The sequence below is a fragment of the Stegostoma tigrinum genome, chromosome 26 (genome assembly GCF_030684315.1).
Source record: "Stegostoma tigrinum isolate sSteTig4 chromosome 26, sSteTig4.hap1, whole genome shotgun sequence".
NCBI classification, from domain to species: Eukaryota; Metazoa; Chordata; class Chondrichthyes; order Orectolobiformes; family Stegostomatidae; genus Stegostoma; species Stegostoma tigrinum.
Window position 1 is genome coordinate 29,056,545 of NC_081379.1, and position 14,410 is coordinate 29,070,954.

The window sequence follows — 14,410 nt, forward strand, 5'->3', positions numbered from 1 at the left end:
TTCTGTTCTCAGTTATATTGAGGAAACCAATCCAATTCTGTTTTTCAGAGCTTTGGCTGGACTGGCTAAAGGATGAGATTCTAATGGCAGAGGGATCAACTGACAGGGAGAAAGTGTATGAACTGTTTGAGAAGGCCATCAAAGATTATATTTGTAAGCTCTTTTTTACACTTTAGTGTTTGCCTGACTCTTAACATTGAGTAATCACAGCTTTCTTTGATGAATACAAACATATCCCCCACTGTTCTGCTTCAGGTAGAACGTAGCTGTTGGCTGGGCAAAGTGTTAATCTTTCTAGCTCCCCCAGTGAATTGAAGTGGGAAGGAGGAAAGAGACTTTGTTTATTAATTTGTGAATGTATCAAAAGACTAAAAGTATATGTAATTTCAAATAATGAAATCTTGAAAGTTAGTTCTTCTCATTTGCAAATACCCTCAGCTTTAAATCAACGCTGATGACTAGGCAATTTAAAAACCCAAGCAGACAAAAATTGAGTAATTAACTTAACTGTAAGTGATGATCTAGCACCACAGCATGATGAAGCTCCCCATATTTGAAACAATTGAAAACAGTGATGGTCATGTTCCCTGTTGTTCGTTCAGGTGTTTAAGCTGGCCCAATTTCAGGAGCTTCAAATACTGGTGGTATCCAGGTAGTTGGCACTCAGCTGTTGAAGCTGCAAAGATAGCTTTGTGAATTGATTCCTAAAGATTTTATATGATAAGAAAACACTCTCTGCTGGATAGAAAGCAGAATTTCGATCAGCTCCACAATGCAGTGGACTTTGTTAACTCCGTTAGGAAACCACCAGGACTTAAAAATGAATGACCACGTAGACCTTGAAAATAATATCATGGGATAAAAGTGTTTAAGTTTGCTAATGGTTACCCTCTGGTGTATTTTAGTAGGGTGTTAATTTTTTTAGAATAATTGGGTTAACATTTCTTCTAAAAGTAGAAGTAAGTGAACAAGCATTTATGGTCTGTTAACCCACAACATAATTTTTGAGTCTAATAGAATATGACATACAGATTGTTCCACAGCAGAGTCAAGTCTGTCAAGAATAAGAGTTCCACGGTGTGAAGTTGGAGGAACACAGCAGGCCAGACACCTTCGGAGGAGCAGGAAAGTTGACGTATTGGGTCAGGACCTTTCTTCAGAAAATTTTCTGCTGTGTACCTTCAGCTTTACACTGTGTTAGCTCTGACTTTAGCATCTGCAGGCCTTGCTATGTCCACATCCATTGGGAATGTGTTTTACTACTGTTGTGAAGTTAAGTGATGTCTGATGCTGACGGCGACTTTCTCTCTCTCGTGTGCACGCATTCACTCACTAGGTTTGCTGAGTTTGCAACACATTAATGCAGAAGTCCTCAAGTTATTATCGGATGCTGACATGAAGAGTTGGTTTTAAAAATCATGAATTATTTTAATTCTGTTTTGATGCACACTAATGTTAATAAATAATTTTCATTACAGGTCCTGAGATATGGCTGGAATATGCTCAGTACTCCATCGGTGGGATTGGTCAGCAGGGTGGTATTGAGCGAGCTCGTGCAATATTTGATCGAGCTTTAACTGCTGCTGGATTACATATGACAAAAGGAGTAGCAATCTGGGAAGCCTTTAGAGAATTTGAAAATGCTATTTTAGGAACCTTACAGGTAAGAGAATCTGAAATCCAGTTTAATTTAATGTGAATGAATGATAAGTTTGTCAACAATTTGGTGCATGAAGCAAAATGCAAACCGACGAGAAATAATTGGCTGGTACGGTAGAATATTTGAGATTATATACATTTCTTTCTTGCTATTTATTCATTCATTGAACCCTACTTAAATTTGGGTTTCTCCACCTAATGTACACGGTGAGAATATGTTGGTTTTGGCCATGGGAATTCAGTACCAGGGAATGGAATGATTTCCAATTTGTATTTCCAAATCTGATTTGAACTATACAGTTTGACTATAAATCAAATTGTGGCAGTGCAACAAATTTGTTTGAGACAGTTGTTATTCTCAGTCTGAAAGTGAGATTTTATTGACACATTCTTGATTATTATTTTGCCGATACTTTCTAATTAGAAACGAGATTGAGATGATTCAATCTAATTTTTAGCTAATAGAAAGGAGTCCTGTACCCCAGTACCTGTACTGGATTTTCATTTGGGTCTCAAAGATGAAACAGTCTTCACAAGCTCACGGCAGCACTGTACCTTGTTTTTGCCATTGGTGAACTTTCGGCTGAACTTACCAGTCTGTTTGTGATATCTACTTACGTGGAGAGAATGGCATGAAATTTTTTTATTTGGATGCTTGTACAGATACTTTGTCCATGTTACAGTGGTTTTCTCTTGTATTGCTTCATGGGATGTAGGTGTCAGCGTTTACTGCCTGTCTTTAGTCGCCCTTGAACTGAGTGCCTTATTGCACCGTTTCAGAAGGCAGCTATAAGTCAATCACATTGTCGTGGATCTAGAGTCAAATATAAGCCAAATTAGGAAAGAACAGATTTCCTTCCACAAAGAACCTTACAGAATCAGAAAGTTATTACAACAATCAGTGAAGGTTTTAATGATACCCTAGTCTGAGTATTGGTGACAGAATCTTATACTTCTGATTTATTAATTGAGTTAAGTCCCATCAGCTGTTCTGATGGGAATTGAACCCATATCTCTGGAGCATTAGTCTGAATCTCTGGATTGATAGTCAATTAACATTACAATGATGCCTCCATTTCCTCTCAAATGATTTGAAATTGTGAACTAAGAATGAGTAACAATATTAGAGCTTAAGGTTGCTAATTCTCACTGAATTTGGCATATGTTTATAGTTCTAAATAAAGAACAGTAATACCCACTTTGGTACAGGCCCTTTGGCCCACCAAACCTGCGATGACTCACATTGCCTTGTCTTAAACATAAACCTTGTTCCTCCACGTAGTCCATCTCTGTCTATTCTGTGTCTATTCATGTATCTGTCAAGATGCTGCTTAAATGTTGCTATTGTATCTGCTTCTACTACCACCTCTGGCAACGCATTCTGTGTTTAAAAAAAAATAAACGTGCCTCTCACACCTCCTTTAAATTCACTCCCTTTTGACTTAAACCTATGCCCCCTCGGAATAGACATTTCTATCCTGGGAAAAAGACTGACGATCCATGCCTCTCATAATTTTGTGAACTGCTGCTTCTCATAATTTTGTAAACATCTATTTCATGTTCTGCACCTTGTTTACTAGAAAACACTGAACATTTCTTCTTAATTTTCAAAAAATATGTCAAAAGTATTTGAGTGAGGAACTGCAATTCCTGAACTATGTAGATACTGTGAGTGGCAAGTAGACTGCTCCAAATTTGATGTGTCAGTCAACTTTTGAAATTTTCTCCTGGTTATTGTGAATGTTTAAATTGTTTGCTTGCAAGCAAAGTGTTTAAGATGTTTGGGTGAACTGGAATGTTCAAGCCAGTTCATCCAATTCAATCCAGGAACTGACAGATTAATTAAATGAAAGTCTTTCCTTCCTCAGGCCTCACCTGGTAGCATTTTGACTCCAGAACAGCAGGAGATGGTTAATGCACAACTTGAGCGAATACACACACTTTTCAAGAGGCAGTTGGGTGTCCCTTTGCTTGGTAAAGTGCTTTTGAATTTACTTATGGCTAACCATACTTCCTATGGGAATTGTAAAGTTATGTTGGATTTGTTTTGAGTAAGTGTTTGCGAGGCACTTATAAATCTTTTATATTTGAAGAATCAACGTAAATTACTCAGTGAGGCAAGGGAATTCTGCCACCATGCCCAGTGCTTTCAACAGACTGTTGAAAATTGTATATGTATGCCACACGTTTATCTTTAGATTGATTAATCATTAACACAAAAGTGAATAAATTTTGATTGTATCTGCATGATTCACATCTTTCACCAACGGCACAGATTGTATTGCCTAGGAATAGTTTTGTCCTCCAACATTAGCCTTATAAATCTGCCAGTAATGTCAGCCTATCCCGTACTTAATTCTGGAGCCTCTGGGCCCTCCACTTGTCACTGACTCGATTTTTCTCAATGTTATTTTGCAATATTTACAATACCTACCCAATGATATGGCTCCACTGTGTTCTATATACAGTCAAGTACTGTAGAACTGGCTCCTAAACTTATTGCCAACTTAAAAATGTTTACTTGTTGCTATTTTTCCCTCTTCCCTCTAATTATTTGTTGGGCTGCCTACTAGTACGTTGTTCATGAGGTTTCATACTAAACATACGTGTTAAGGAGAAGCAGTATGATGTCAGAGGCTGGAACCGTTTCTTCAATAATTCCCTCGCTTTGGGCCAGTGGACTAAAATGAAATAGTGCAACTGGATTGGAGAGGATCTTATGGCATGTTTGAGGCCTGTGAGATTGTTGAAACAATTTCATTGGCATAAATCTTTATGTTTTGAGCTTTACATCATGTTTGTCAAATTTTTGCTCCTTATGGCCATACCTGTCTGGGTTTAAGTAGTTCTTGGTGAAGTTGCAAGATTAAGAGCTCTGTATTTTGGAAGCAAGAACAAAAGAAATGATCAGGGCTGTCTGTTCTGGCTCATGTTACTGCACCCAGCGATCTTTATAAATTGGTACAGCAGGAAGCTTCCAGATTGAGCTTTCCTTCTTGAGAAAGTGCCAGTATATGAGCAAACGATATGCACAACTTAGTCTAAATGCATGCATCCTGATGTTGTGGAGTTATTTGAAGACTATCCTTCACCGTAATTTTGATGGAGACGAGTGAAATATCACTTGTTGCTTTCTGTTTGTGCCCCTTATAGATATGGAGACTACATATGCTGAATACGAGGAATGGGCTGATGAGCTGCCCAGTGAATCTGTGACACAACTGTACAAGAAGGCCCTGCAGCAGATGGAAAAACGCAAGCCCTTTGAAGAAAGTCTGGTACAGTTTGATCTTTGTTATTTTAGCATTTGTGTTCTGGAGGTTTATTCTTTGTTCGGGACCAGTTCAAAATGAATGAACGTGGAAAACCGGAGCAGGAGTAAGCCATTCGGCTCTTTAAGCCTGCTTTGTAATTCAGTATGATCATGGCTGATTATCCAGTCAATACCCTGTTCCTGCTTTCTCCCCATACCCTCTATATTTCCTAGGCTAAAGGAATCAATCTACTTCCCCCTTGAAAACATTCAGGTTTTGGCCTGAAATGCTTTATGTGGCAAAGAGTTTCTACAGGATCATCATTATCTGGGTGAAGAAATTTCTCCTGGTCACAGTGCTATATGGCCTACCCCAAAACCTTTAACTGCGTCCCCTGGTTCTGGACTTTATGGTGATTGGGAACATACAGTTGTATGAGATCACCCTCATTCTTCTAAACACCAGTGAAAATAGTTCTAACAGATCCAGTCTTTCTTTATATGCAAGTTCTGCTATCCCAGGAGTCAGTCTGGAAAACCTTGCTTGCGCTGTCTCCATAGCCAGAAAGTGCTTCCTCAGTTAAGGAGACCAAAATTGTACACTGTACTGTGTGTCCCAAATCCTGATATATTTGAACCTTCTTGCTGTGTAGGTCAACATACAATCAGCCTTTTTTACAACCTGCTGCACTTGTACGCTTACTTTCAGTGACTGGTGTACATGGATACCCATGCCTCATTGTTTTTCCACCTTTCCCAATCTCTCTCCATTCGGATAATAACCTCCCTTCCTGTTTTTGCTACCAAAGTGGATAACCTCACATTTATCCACATTATACTTCAACTGCCATGCATTTACTTAGTCCCTCAACTTGTCCAAATGACACTGTAGCATGTCTGCATCCTCCTCACAGTTCACCCTCCCTCCCAGCTTTATATCATTGCAAATCTGGAGATGTTACGTTTAATTCCCTCAACATTGTCAGTAGCTGAGGTCCAAGTTCTGATCCCTGTATTACTGTATTGGTCTCAGACTGCCACTCAAAAAAAAGCGTTATTCCTACTTTACGTTTCCTGTCTGCGAACCTGTTCTATATCCATGTCTGTACACTACCCTTAATCCTGTGTGCTTTAAGTTTTCAGGCTAATCTCTTAGGTAGGACCTGATCAAAAGCCTTCTGGAAGTTCAAGTAAACCACATCCACCGGCTCCCCCTTATTAACTCTTCTAGTTATTTCATTGAAAAATTTCAGTACATTTTGTCAAGCTTGATTTCACTTTCATAAATTCATGCTGACTGTTTCAAATCTTGTCATTGTTTTTCAAGTAATCTGCTTTAAATTTTTTTATAATGGACTCTAGCAATTTCGCCACTACAGTTGTCAGGCTAATTAGTCTATAATTCCATTTACCCCTCTACCTCCTTTTCTAAAACAGAGGGATTGCATTAGCTACACCCTTATCAGTTGGAATTGTTTCAGAATCTGTACAGTCTTGAAAGATGACCTCCAGTGCGTCCATGGCAACAAGAAAATTAACTTTAAAATTCACTGATAGTATTTGATGTTTCAATCTGTGTGGATACCTTGATGTTTTTCTCTGTTCTGCATGTTTTGAATAAAATTGTGCAATTCAGCAAATGAGGTGGTAAATAGGGTAAAAGAAAAGAAGTTGGAGGATTAAAGAGAAAGGTAAACATTGTTTGTTTGACTCCAGGACCATGTGATTACCTTGATCTGGCTGCCAAAATGATTACAATCTGTTTAGAATTTTATTTAATTTGAGTAATCTTTAGTGTCTTATTTGACCTATGCTGGTCACGAATAGCCTGTGAGAAGTAGCTGACATGATCCCCAGGCTTTTGATTACACTTACTGAATTAACTTCTTGATTATTGGGTAGTCAGACAGCGGAGAGACTAAATCAATGATTAGAGGAGCAACTCCTCACAGATTTTCTGCCTGCCATGTATTGGGGCAGCCTTTGTTCAATTGGGCACCCCTGTGTTTGACCTTTTGCGGGCGTATTAGGCGTTTTCTGGATGCATTTGCTGCCTTATCCTATGTATTTTGTCTGGTTGGTCAATACAGTAATGTTTGTAAAGGCATGAGCTGTTTGTCTTTTCTTCACAAGCATAAAACTCTGGAAAGTGACCTGTCTGAGCTGGTACTGAACCGGAAATGCTCCCTGGATGTTGGGATTGAGAATAAGCCATGTAACTCACCTATACTGCACATCCATGGACACTACAGGCAATTTAGCATGGCCAGTCCACCAAACTTGCACATCTTTGGACTGTGGGAGGAAACTAGAGCACCTGAAGGAAACCCACACAGACACTGGGAGAAAGTGTAAATTCAACAAAGTTATCCAAGGCTGGAATTGAATGAATCCCAGGTGCTGTGAGGCAGCAGTATGCTAACCACTGTGCCGCCCAATCTGAATGACTGTGCTGCCCTCTACCTTTATGCACCTCTTTGATGTCAACCTACTTTCCTGTAATAGAGCCGGAGCAGGAAAGCTGAAGTTTTGGGTCTAGACCCTTCTTCAGAAATGGAGGAGGGAAAGGGGATTCTGAAATAAATAGGGAGGAGGGGTGGATAGAAGATGGATAAAGGAGAAGATAGGTGGAGAGGAGACGTACAGATCAAAGAGGCAGGGATGGAGCCAGTAAAGGTCAGTGTAAGTGGGGAGTTAGGGAGGGGATAGGTCAGTCCAGGGAGGACGGATAGGTCAAGGAGGTGGCATGAGGCATTAATACCATTGGGCTGCAGTGTTCCCAAGTGAAATATGAGATGCTGTTCTCATGTTCCTTTATATTTCTGTTTCTGTTAAAGATTTAAAAATCAGGGCTGACTAACTGAGAAGTTTCGTTGCTTATTGTGGTGTTTTTGTTTTGTTTGTTCATGGAAAATGGCCGTCACCAGCCCAACCATCCCTAATTGCCCTTGAGAAAGGGTTTGTGAGTTTGTCTGTTTGCCCTTGTGTGTATGTAAATGCTGTGCTGTTTGGAAGGAAGTTTTAGGATTTTCAGCCTGTGACAGAGTGGAAATTGCAATATGGCTTTAAAGCAAGATGGTGTGTGGCCTGGAAGAATACTGACAGGTGGTAGTGTTCCCATATGTCTGCTACCCTTATCATTCTAGGTTGTGGAGGTTATGGGTTTGGAAGATGCCATGAAAAGATGTACTTTATTCTGAGAGTTATATAACATTGACCTTGGTATATAGATGTTCTTTTTGTGGAGCATACATTTAGTCTGTTTATCCTGCAGGGCATTCTTGTACAGTTGCATCATAAGCAGATGATCTCATCCTTGTATTGAATTGCCCATTAGGTTTACCATTGTGTTACGGTTTCCAAATTTGCAGAATTGGGTACTAATGTACAAACAGAAGGCTAGAGATGCTGGAAGTCTGAATAAGAAATGGAGAATGCTGGAAATATTTTGCAACTCAAGCAGCATCTGTAGAATGAGAAACAGTTTCTATAATGAGCACTGAAGTATTTGTTCTTTTAAAACAAAATTTCTTTTTGCCTTTTGAAGTAATTATTATGGAGTATTCTGTTTGCTAAATGATTTTTTTGTTTGTTCAATTACAGTTGGTAGCGGATCCTCCCAAACTAGCAGAATATCAAGCTTACATTGACTTTGAGATGAAGGAAGGTGACCCAGCGCGAATTCAGGTTATCTTTGAACGGGCACTGTCTGAGAACTGTTTAGTGCCTGACCTATGGGCACGTTTCACTCTGTATCTGGTAAGAAACTTCCCTAAAAAAGTGACCTTTGATTGACCATTGGAGTATTATTTCTGCTGTTTGTGAGAGCAGATGTTGATTGAGATCATTGTTAGCCAGGAATCAAGACAAACTCCGCTGCTCTTCTTAAACTAATATTGTAGGATATTTTATATCTGCTTAACGGGTAGGTGTAGCTTTGGTTTAAAAGAACCCTGAGGAAATTGATTTTAATACAAAGGTGGTCAGTTCAGGAATTAGATTGGAGACATCAATCCTGAAATCATTTTTGGGACTAATTGGACGTTGTCACTTTGGATTTTCTGATAGTTCTGAATGGATGGATTAAGAGTGGTAAATAGCCTTCCACACCTCTAAATGTCTTGCAACCTTACAAATTTAATTTAATGCTCTTGCACTGAATTAATCTGATGGAATTAAGTACACCAATGTGTTACAGTTCCATATTGACAAATGTCAATGCCAAAGAAAATTTAAGCTAAAAGGCTCCATGGTCTGCCCAGAAATCTTATACAGTCAGTCCCTTGGTTGTGAATGGGTTCCCTTATGCAATCCTTTCACAAAATCAGAGCACAATGCAGGACAGTGGAAAGCAGCTGCTCATAAGGGAAATGTTTGAATATTAGATTTTTAAAAGTTAAAACGATGTGTGGGAGCGTGCTCATAAATATAAGTTCTCGTACATAAATTGGTGACCCGCTGTTGGTACCTGTTATCTTCAATAAATCCTGAGGCATTTCAGACCACTGCTTCATTGTTGGACTACAGAAAAGCCTCCCTCTTGATTACACATCTTCCAAATAAGACAGGACCTTTACCTTATTGATCCACCATCAATTGGCAAGTTACAGAATTCCCATGACTGAGGAGCAGTGTACGAAGGGTTTTGTTGGAGAAGAGTTATTGGGATGGATTGCCTTCTCTTTATCCAACTTTATGATGTCTTTTCTCCCTGTATCTTGACTCAAGCTTGACGATTGATTTGATTCCGCACGATATATAAATGAATGTTTGCCATTCCAGGACAGACAGCTGAAGATTAAAGATCTAGTCTTGTCTGCACATGAACGTGCTGTTCGAAATTGTCCTTGGATAGTTGGGTTGTGGAAACGATATCTTCTAGCACTGGAGCGCCACAACGCTGAACACAAAGTTATAACAGGTAACCTTGTTCCAAGAACTGTCTGTTGTATTAGGAAAGCTTTATTTAGTTTCATGTTTAGGCAGAGAGAGCAGAATTCCTTCTGATTTACTTTTTAGCCTACCTTCATTCTCTTTTCCACTCAGTCAAAATCAATCCAGAAGATTGTAAATAGTCAAGTCCTTATGGTTGTGTTGAGTTACCTTGGAGCAGTGAAAGTAGCAAGGTCAGAGAATTAGAATGATATGACCCAAGCTTGTGGTCGTCCTTGTGGACTGAATGACAATGTTCCATCTGCCTTTGTGGGGAAGACTGTATCATTGGCAGTACTTGTAAGTATCTTAAATTGAAAAAGAACAGTAAATTTCTGATTCACCTAATAGGACTGTTTGGGGCCCTAGTTGGTGAGAAGGTTGGGGATCAAAGTATGCCAAGATGAGGTACCAAGGGAAGGGGAGGAAGTATTGAGGGTGATTGAAGAATGGACCTCCATGTAATGCAGAAAACATTCCCTTCAGAATGCGGAAGGCTGGAGGTGGATGGTTCATTTGTTTATGGCATTCCTCTGGAGTTGTGCAGAAATGATGGAGGACAATCTGTTGCATTTTGGAGGCTGGTGGGATAGTAGGTCAGAACAAGGGGAAATTTATCATGGTTCTGGAGGGAGTGGAAGAATGACAGCACAAGTGCAGGAAATAGGGCGCATGTGGTAACGTAGCTATTTATCGTGAGAAAGAGACATCCATGGTTGAAGGTGTTGAAAAGTATATCTGATTTGAAACATCACATTGTCATAACAAACAATACAAACAAATTGGGAAAATGGAATAGAATCCTTACAAGACATCAGGAGAAATTGTAGTCAGTATAGCTATGGAAGTTGATTCATGCACCATGTCAATGTGAGATTGATTTTTATAAAGTTATAGGTGATTAAGTTATGACATTCTTTTACATTATACAGTTACTCTTGGATATTACCTGTAGGAAATAACATGTATGGAATTGACTATGTTTGTATTGTAATTGGTAGAAACCTTTGAAAAAGCATTGAACGCTGGGTTTATCCAGGCTACAGACTACGTGGAGCTTTGGCAGGCATATCTCGACTACCTGAGACGGAGAGTCAATTTCAGCCAAGGTACAGCATAAAAGTAACTTGTCTTCTTCTTCAACCCTACCTCACTGACAATGCTATGAAATTGTGGGACACTAAGTGTGGTAATGGCAATAAAGTAATGTTGAGAATGGTAGTTTCTGACTACCATGGTGGATCATCCTGTAGGAATGCTAAAGCTTATGAAGAATAAATTTTGTTTATTTAGAAAGTATTCAGCACCCAATTATGCCAGTGAAACTACTGGACATACAAGACTGGTTCTCATGTCGATGATCTTTTTGGAAAATTGAATTACAATGGTAACTAAGATACTATATTGTGGAGTTAGAGTAAGTTAAGATGGAATTTGGTGATGTGACAAAATATATAGTGGTTGAGGTGAATAGAGAGCTTCAGTATGACAGTCTTTTATTGAATCAGTAGGAGAGGTAAGAGTAGAGTTTTTGATGCAAGATTAAATGTAATTTGTCATAGTAATTGATAGGATAACAGTTTTGAGAGTCACTAATGGGATGGATGGGACGCTGTAGTTGTGTATAGCCTGGTTCAGGCTTGGGAAATATCCATAAAGTTGGTGCTAAAGAAACAATTTTAGGTGAGGGCAAAAACCTTTTTACCTGTTGTTTGGTTGGGGACACATTGCTGAGTCTTAACCTGTTCAACAGCAGCTGAGCAGCAGGAGGGCAGTTCTGGACTGAATGAAGTTGTATAGTCGAGTAACAGGGTGTCATTACTTTCTGGTCATGCAAATCAGGATTGTGGCTAGTTTTGCCAGAGGCAGGTGTGAAAGCAGGGGCCAAGGTGGAATCTTGCAGGATTCTGGATGTGAGAGAGGTTTTTTTTGAGGGGTATTGTGCTGGGAGTGAGGCGAGGTGTGGCTGGTGGGAAAAGCTTCATTGATTGTATTGAGACAGGTGGCAGTGGAGGGAAATAAGTTCAGTCCTGTGTAGTTGGAGCATAGAGCGAAGGTGGTGAAGGAAGATGGTGAGACATCGAGTTGAATATTTTGAAAACATTGAGCACGCCAAGTGGGCACAAACCATAGGTCTCATGGCAGTAGAGATCATTCTGACTTCAAGTGCAATCTCAGTACTGCATATAAACTGATTGGAAGGGAATTGACCAGGGAGTTGAAAATGTGGGTGTGAATTGGGTGGCAACAATACGTTTAAAGACCTTTAAGGGAAAGTATTTGAAAAACAAATGGACAAAGCATTTTTGAATAAGGGATGTTGACTGTAGATTTGAAAGTGAAGCAATGTTTGAACTACTTCAGGCTTTAGGGAGTAAAATTAAGGTGCTCTGAATGTCAACTTAATATTTAGACATGGATCTGAACTGTTGGTTTTTTTTATAGCCATATTCGTACATTTTAATAGCTTACTTGTCGCAAATGAGAGAGACAGTGTTTTATTTGCAATTGACCTGTTGTTAAATAATTGCAATAGGAAGGAGTGGGAGATATAAGTCAGTAAGAGCTAGCATCAGGACATCTGATCTCTCCTTTTAACAGGAGGCAGAAAGGGTGGATGTTAATTCATGGAGGCAATATTGTCTTCAGCTCTGAGATTAAGATCGTAACTTTGATTTATTAGATTAAACATGATGCGCACCCATCCCACCCATCTTTTCTCTTTCCCTGTGCATGCATGCTTTCATGTTAATTTTTAAAAATTTATTTGTGTAGATTCCAGTAAAGAGCTGGAGGAGCTCAGATCAGCCTACAGTCGTGGTCTCGACTACTTGAAGCAGGATATAGAGCAACGTATGTTTGTGCTTTTATGTTTCAAATGTATATTACTGTTGGTATGCTGTAGTTGTTTATTACTGTGGCCAGTTAATAATGAGCAGTCTGATTTCTGCCATTTCCTGATGCACTTGGTATGTTTATGGGACGTAAGGAGAGCCAGACATGGGAGTTGTTCATTCCTTCATTCAAGAACATTTCTCTTTAATATGTTAATCAACCCATTGTAGCATTCAGATGTATTTTGAAATTTTGTATTATTCATTCTATTATTCTAGTGAGGCAATTTAGATATTCATCACATTTGTCAGCTGGGGTTTTCCTTTTTACAACCCACACTGGCCCTTATTCAGTTATTGCAGTACTTGCTGTGCTCCATCTATATTCTAGAATGGACTAATTTACTTTGGCTAAAAATGCAGAGTTAATGGGTCTGTAGATGCCTGTGTTAACTTTTTAATCACACAGTGCTGTGCTTTTGTGTTTTTATTTTTGCAGAACCTCAACAGTGCACAGAGAATAAATTGTTTAATGCTAGTGAAGTTCTGTGGGACTAAAATTAGATGAATGCTTTGAATAAATTCGTATTTAAATAGAATAGTTATCTCTATTGTTTAAACTATAATGGACACAGTTAACTAAGTTATTTCCACTCAAATGATTTGTGATGATACCTGGTGTCCCATATATTCCATCCTGCTGTCATTCAGAGTCCTATAGTATGTACTTTTAACCTACAGTATTTCTTTTAGACTTCTAGTTCTTTCTCAGATACTTATTTCTTTAACATCTCTAGGGTGCAGAAGCTGAATTGGACAGTTAATGTTATGATCTCCTGAATATTCCTAGAACATATTCTTTTATCATATCAACTATTTTGACATACCAATACTGGGCTTTTCTTTATTTGCTCTTTACCTGCATAACTGTAAGAACATTTCAATATTGTTAGCTAAGGGTCACTATATATTACATTACTTCTGTGTTACAGAAATTGTCATTGAGTGGAAACTGCATCAGCTGTCAACCCTGTCACAATTAGTGGCTTTTATTCTACTGTTCCACTACAAAAGAAAATCTAAATGTAATAGGACTTGGGAGACAGTTGGCATTACAGTTGTGGCAGTTCAGCTAATAAGCAGAGGGATGTTATTGGCCCTTTGCAGAGTGATTGTTATAGGTTCATTCTATGAGGTACTGTGGAATATGCACCTTGTTTAGTATATGGTGTTCTTTACCAATTGATAACTTATCTGCCTATTAGTACATTTCAAATTTCTAATAGTTAGTGCCCTCACTGTTTATTTAAATGTATTTTTTTCTCCCTTTGTATAATTGAGGGTCAATGTTTATATTCTAAACCTATTTCCATTGGTTGCAACGTAAACACTCCCTCAGGATATTGCTGCCTTAATGCCTAATTCTATCCAGTATTTTTCCTTGATTTCAGAATTATTTGATTTATTCACTGGTGAAATAGTTTTTAAACAATGGATGATTAGAAATTGACAGACTTCTAACCTTCTTGCAGGATTTGGTGAGAGTGGGGACCCCTCGTGTACGATTTTACAGAATTGGGCACGGATTGAGGTAAGTGTGCCAACAGAGAAAAGGGGCTTTTTGAGAACATATTTCAAACATTAAGTATTAAGGAAGCCAGTGAAAGCATCCTAGAACATCTAATTCCAAAAATAAAGATGAAATGCAAAACATGACTTCTGTTTGGTTCAT

General features: G+C 38.8%; 1 protein-coding gene across 2 annotated transcripts in view; it reads left to right on the forward strand.

Annotated features, from left to right (window-relative positions):
* The window catches only part of sart3 (spliceosome associated factor 3, U4/U6 recycling protein), a 31,123-nt gene that overhangs the window by 3,636 nt on the left and 13,077 nt on the right, over positions 1 to 14,410 (forward strand). The window contains exons 3-11 of one of the 2 annotated variants that reach the window (XM_048556020.2): positions 49 to 153; positions 1,479 to 1,663; positions 3,528 to 3,633; positions 4,813 to 4,937; positions 8,516 to 8,671; positions 9,695 to 9,833; positions 10,846 to 10,953; positions 12,620 to 12,697; positions 14,211 to 14,269. In XM_048556020.2, the coding sequence (XP_048411977.2) occupies positions 49 to 153; positions 1,479 to 1,663; positions 3,528 to 3,633; positions 4,813 to 4,937; positions 8,516 to 8,671; positions 9,695 to 9,833; positions 10,846 to 10,953; positions 12,620 to 12,697; positions 14,211 to 14,269 (1,061 nt within the window). The remainder of the gene's footprint in view (positions 1 to 48; positions 154 to 1,478; positions 1,664 to 3,527; positions 3,634 to 4,812; positions 4,938 to 8,515; positions 8,672 to 9,694; positions 9,834 to 10,845; positions 10,954 to 12,619; positions 12,698 to 14,210; positions 14,270 to 14,410) is intronic. The other variant, XM_048556022.2, reaches the window with a different exon arrangement.